General features: G+C 40.7%; 1 protein-coding gene across 4 annotated transcripts in view; it reads right to left on the bottom strand.

Moving 5' to 3' along the window:
• The window catches only part of LOC113483537 (multiple epidermal growth factor-like domains protein 6), a 204,160-nt gene extending 198,267 nt beyond the window's left edge, over positions 1–5,893 (bottom strand). For all 4 annotated transcript variants that reach the window (XR_003399040.1, XM_026855154.1, XM_026855155.1 and 1 more), the window contains exon 1: positions 5,767–5,893. Coding sequence is in view for 3 of the 4 variants with exons in the window: in XM_026855154.1 (XP_026710955.1) it covers positions 5,767–5,849 (83 nt within the window). In the remaining variant the exon portion in view is untranslated. The remainder of the gene's footprint in view (positions 1–5,766) is intronic.
• Positions 5,894–6,013: the final 120 nt, after the last annotated feature.

Genomic DNA, 6,013 nt, shown 5'->3' with positions numbered 1-6,013 from the left:
GGGGGGGGGGGGGGTGTTGTTATAAAACAATATGAAACACTTCACAAAGCCTCCTTCTCAGGCATAGCCCAAGATTATTATGATGTATTTTAATACTGAATTAATTTGTGTACACAAAACCACAGTCTGGGCATAGTGTTCTCTACTACAACAATTTGAACCACATTCTGCTCTGACTTCAAGGCAAGGCAGTATGGTGTTTCTACTAAAGAACACAAAAGGAAGTCAGCATTCTGACTTTTCACACACATGAGATCAAATATTCATCCACAGGTCAAAGGCACTGAAATACAGCCAAGTGTACAGCTCACCTTGTGTACACATTATATCTGAAAATATACATCATCTTCTGTAAAAGGCAGAAATCTCAAGTTTACCTCCAGAACAATTAATGACTAGTTTTAAACCAAGACCAGCAAAAAAAAAAAAAAAAAAACATATGTTCAGTATATAATTTTAAAATGCTTTGATTTAGCAGTAATGAAAGGATTTTTTTTCTCCTCAGAAATAAATTAAAAGCAATAGATTTTAGAGAGTATGTAAGCAATAGCAGGCTTGAATTTCAGAAGGAAATCTATTAACTGTGTTCAAAGAGAGAAGGTATTTAATTGGTGAATGACACAAGCCTGCAACATGGTCTGTTAACTCTCTGAGAGCCAAAGCACCACTTTCAAAGGAGGTTCTGCTGACAAGTCATCCAATGACTAGGTTTTACATTACCAAATAATCTTACCAGGAGATTTATTCTAATTTATTAAAAATATTACATGTTCTGTCATATCTAGATCATGGCATGCCTAGACCTATGATAAATAAGCAGAACTGGACATAACGTAGAGGAAAAGTCAAAGCAAAAAACAAGCAATTTTCCTAGAAATCAGAAATACGGCAAAAACACAGTATATACACGTAATTAATGTATGTGTAAATAAACTATGTCAATATTTCATAAAACAGCATCATTAAACCTAAAGGAATGCTGACAAGTTCTCCCCTCTTAGGGTGCATTTCTGAAGAGTAACTTAAGCAGCCAAATCGCATTAAAAGTGAATGGGAGCATGGGCTTACCTACCTTAAATTTGCAGATTTAGGAATCATACAATACATATAAGCTATTGTGACTACAGGCAGAAAATTTCTAAATCTGTTATAGGTGGTGTCTCTGATAAGAAAACACATATTTATAAAACTTTAAAATAATTTAGTCAATCATGAGATCATGTTCATCTTTGAGAAATACAGAAACTTCAGGCTATCACGTTTTATGTTTGTGCATTTTCATAGTCTTACGGCTATTTCAGAGTTCAGGAGGAAGTCTTGATCTCGTACGTCTGCTGAAGAGCAGGAAAACACGTCATAAATCAAGAAAAGAACTATACCATGATGACACTCATTTGTTATCTTTAAGTCTCCTGCCAATGAATATACTGAGGAAGAAAAAATAAAAAAACCTTTTACCATCTGTTAAAAGACTAAATTCAAAACTAATTTCCCTCTAGAAACTCCGAAACAGAGGCTTTAAGTGCAAACTCTTGAAAAATGTGATTCAGTGTTATAATGCTGACCAGCACGAGCTCTATCTGGTGGCAAGATACTGTAGTGCATAAACTAGAGATTATTTTTTGTTCAGCATGACATTCACATTCACAAAGATGAAAAACATCTCTGTCTTCAATATTTTTTTTTTTTCTAGAAAGAACTACTGGATATTAAAGGATTGAGAAGGTTGATGGTGGTGGTAAAATGAGAGGACAAAACTGCCCTAATTTTATGCCAGAGCATTTAAACCATGATTGCTAGTATCACATTATCCAAACCTCAAAGGCTGGAGGTAGCTACTGTTCAGAAGTAGTGAGGGCATACTGCAATCTTACAGATTCTAGGCAGACAGGACCAGGAAGAAGTACTTGAGCTTTCAGCTAAAAAATCTTGTTAGTTAAAATTCAGTAGTTTACAATGAAAATTGGCACTCTGGGTTGCCAGCAACACTTCAACCAAGAGTTGATAAGACAGACTTAACTTAATCTTACTTAGTGTAAGGTGCATTTAAATTTGTATCAGTGGCCAATCAGGTCCTTATTTTCACTAGGAAACCTGTAGTCTGAATTCTTTTTTTAAGTATCAAATCTCTGAACACAGGATATCTCATTCAAAGATGGAAGAAGATTCTACTACATTACCCATTTCAGCTCCAAAATCAAAACATCCTTTGAGCCCTTATTTAAGGATAGAAATACAAACTTTCCTCACACCTGCAAATTGGCATCACTGGAGGTGAAAATACGGTGTATTGGCTTAAACAGCCAATATACTGAGACAATTTCTCACCAAGAAATGATTACACAACCTACTTTTCACATCATTTGGACAGCATTATAACAAAACTCCAGGCTCCAAGTTTAAGCTGTATCACCGTATTCTTTATAGAAGCATTTTTTTTCCTGTTTTCTGCATTGCATTCCAACATATTCAAAGTGACATGCAGTTTATTCCACTATAGCAATCAAAATTCAGAAGCATCTCTTCATATGGAAATGCTTTGTACAGCAGCAGCTTATCTTGAAATACATTCCAGTCCTCAAAACAGTGTGCTTCACCTTTTTAATTATACCTAAAAAAGTATTTATATCACTTTGAAATAGTGTCCAGACACATCTGTTTGCAGTGACACATGGTGCAAAAATAGTCTGTATCTTTGTAGCCCAATAACTGTTAAAGGGCCAAGTTTACTGGAGTGTTGCAAATGTGGATACCATCTGAATGCTAGAGTTTGCTTTTGGGAATATGATGTATCTAGAGGAGCACAGGTAAGTCCACAGTGCCCCACAGAATTGGAGAAGCTGGAAAACAAGTTACTCAGCCAGGAATCCAGCTCTAAATCCAGGTGTTCCTTGGAACGGGATCAAATTTAGTTGCTCATGGATAGAGTGAAAATATGCAGCTGCAACATTTGAGTGGTCAAAAAACCTAAACAGAACAATTTTATTGCAAGATTGTGACTGGATCCTCTAAAACCAAATCACACCCTTTAGATGTCATCCTGGACCTGCAAAACCACAGAGCAAGTCAACAGGCTTTATGCTGACAGGGATAAAGTTTCTCTCATGACTTATTCAAAGAAGTCCTCACTCGCATGTCGCTTAGGAACAGAAGAATCCATTCTTGAGCCATGTCTCCATCCTAACTCTGAAAGATAATATTTATTGCACAAATGGGGTTCCTACCACATACCTCATAACAACCCCTGCCTTTTGCTCTGTGCTGTATAGTTAACTATGGGCAAACAGCTGCACTGCTAAAACGTGTAGTGTAATATTTCTCTAGGAGAGGATTTACCACTTGACAGTAACTCAAGCCTTCTATGCTTACTTAATGTTCCTGCACTGTCCCACACCTACCCCCAGCCTTCTGCAAAACACGATCCTGAAAGCAAACTCGATGCTAGATAAGCACACACCTCACTTGCAGTGTCATTATATACCCCAATTTTGAACTACAGAGCTCACTGCAAAGTGAGCTGCTAAAAAAAACGTTCTTTTTATGACGAGATGGTTAATTCCTCATTTCAAGGCCTAAATAGCATGCTTTTCAATGAAAACTGTCTATTTGTTCTCTGGTTGTTGCAGTGTTCCCTAAAGTTCTAATACAAGATCATCAAGGGCTAATTGTCTGGAAACATAGTTGATGGAAATAGCTAGTCATCCTATAATCTGTTCTACATTAAATCTCCTCAGGGGGCTTGGAAGCAGAATACCAACATCCACACAGATCTCTTGCATTTTTAGCTAGGAGCAAATACTCAAGTTAACAGCAGAACGAAAACAATTATGAATATCCCGTATATCCTCAGCCACATCAGATCTCAATCAAAACAACAGCAAATGCTACAGAAGAAAGCACTCAGCATGGTATGTTCAAGGGATACATTTGTTATTCTTTATCCCATTGACTGCAGATGACCAATGTCAAAAGAACAAAACAGAATTACTGGAAAAAGGCAATTCATGAAAAGTGGCCATTTGGACATTTCACCCTTTCTTGGTGAAAGCTGGCAGGCTTACTCCTAAGGAATAATGACATCTTCTGTTTACATCAACCATAAAGTCCCTAAAGAGTGTAAAGTAAGTTTGGGGTGACACTTATATTTGCCTCAGCTCAGGAAAAGCTATAAGAATTATAGTAATTGCAGAAATATGTCTCTCGGGAAAAGCACTCAAGGCTCTGCCACAGGTATGGGGGGGGTCTGGGTGGGGGTTTTTTTTGATTGCTGTGGGCTAACAGTGCACTGCTGCTCTCAATATTTCAAGCCCAGTGGTAACGTCCTCATACTGCATCATTCCCAGAAGGGAATGTTTTCCTGGATTCCTTCAGTGGCACTATCTTTAAAAAGGTAAAAGCAAACAAAAATTGTTTGGAGGCAATTTGCAGTTAACATCACCTCCAGCTTCAGAAGTGCAGAATCACAGTTATTACCAATGTCAAATACAAACAGATTAATGTAGGCCAATGGTATTCTTCCTCATAGTAGAGTAATTGCTTATGAAGAGAGCAAGAAGCATGCCTGAAAAACACCGAGCACTTTTTTTAAAAGAAAAATGCTTTGCCAGAAAATGAACTTGACTTCTCTAAACATTGTGATGGATACTCTAGTGCTCTAGCAAAATGGAGTAATATAAACCACCACAAAAGCACTTCTAGTAAATACATACTTACAAGATATTGCATAGAAAACCAATGAGCAAGAGGCTTGGGAATTTCAATTTTGTGACAGAAGAAATAACTAAATTGGAACCAAATACAAGGCAAATTAATTATACAAGGGTGGGATGAAGTTAAGTCAAAAAAATAGGAAGAGAAAAGAGGTTAGAAATTGGGGTATACACAGACAAGCGAAAAGGCTGTTGTCAGGCTGCTTGCGAGGGGGACAGGGAGGGACGACGCATTCCTTAAAAATACAAGAGGAGCTCTGCAGAGAAAAAGGTGCCCGACAAAGCAGTGCAGAGTTTCCAGATATTTTATCTTCTATTTCAACAAGCAAAAACTTTAACTGTCAGCTTTTGTGCATACTGTCAGCTATGCTACTTTAGAATTCGACCAGAAAACTATCTCTTGACAAACACGTCACCCATTACACCAAATTTGTTGCTCATGCCACGCAAAACACCTCATAGAAACTTCCTTCTGCTTAAGCACCAGGACGTCCACATGTGGCCCCAACTCCTTTGTGTCTGTAGAGGAGCTGTGCTGGCCGCTGTCGAGGGATGCTGCCACCGCTCTCACCTCCGCCTGCTCGTGGTCTCTCATTCCTCCTGACTGGATTTACACTTTATTACTCTGATTTTTCTACTGCCACTCCTCACCAGGTAAAGCTCACCGCAGACCCTCAGAAAGCCCGGACTAGCGCAGTTGTGCGAGGCTCAGCTCTGCCACCCCTTCGCTTTTTAGATGAGAAGGAAGAGACTCAGTGATAGCGACGCGCCCTCTGAAGCTCCCTTCAGATCTCGAATCAAAGTCAAGCAAACCCAGCTTGCCCGCCTTCCCTCGGGGACTCCAAGTCTCCCGAGTAACCCCTCCAAAATAACTCTACGGATCAGAAAATCTACGCTGAGGGGCGAGGGGACACACACGCACACCCTCTCGGGTAAGCGAAAGCCGCAGCCCAGCTAAACTTTCTTTATGGCAGGGCTGCACCGAGATGCACACCGAGCTGTGCTCGCCGGGGCAGCCCCCCCAAGAGACAAAGGCAGCCCCCCCAGCCCCACTCACATGCCCCGCTGCAGCCGCGGCTCCGTCGCCCAGCAGAGGCAGAGGTACAGGCAGAGGTACAGGCAGAGCAGCCCTGCGCCCATCGCGCCACCGAGGGAACGGGGATGGGGCGGGCGGGAGAAAGGCGGCGGGTGAACGGCCGCGGCTCGGCGGCAGCAGCAGCAACACACCCCCTGTAGCCACAGCGGTAGCCCCCCAGCCCTCCAAATCATTTAAAGCGGCGGCGAGGAGCGCCACTGGCTGCGCG

The sequence above is a fragment of the Athene cunicularia genome, assembly GCF_003259725.1.
Source record: "Athene cunicularia isolate RWA chromosome 9 unlocalized genomic scaffold, athCun1 chr9_part1, whole genome shotgun sequence".
Classification (NCBI taxonomy): Eukaryota; Metazoa; Chordata; class Aves; order Strigiformes; family Strigidae; genus Athene; species Athene cunicularia.
Note: the sequence above shows the minus strand (reverse complement) of the source record. Positions and strands in the feature narration are given on the sequence as shown.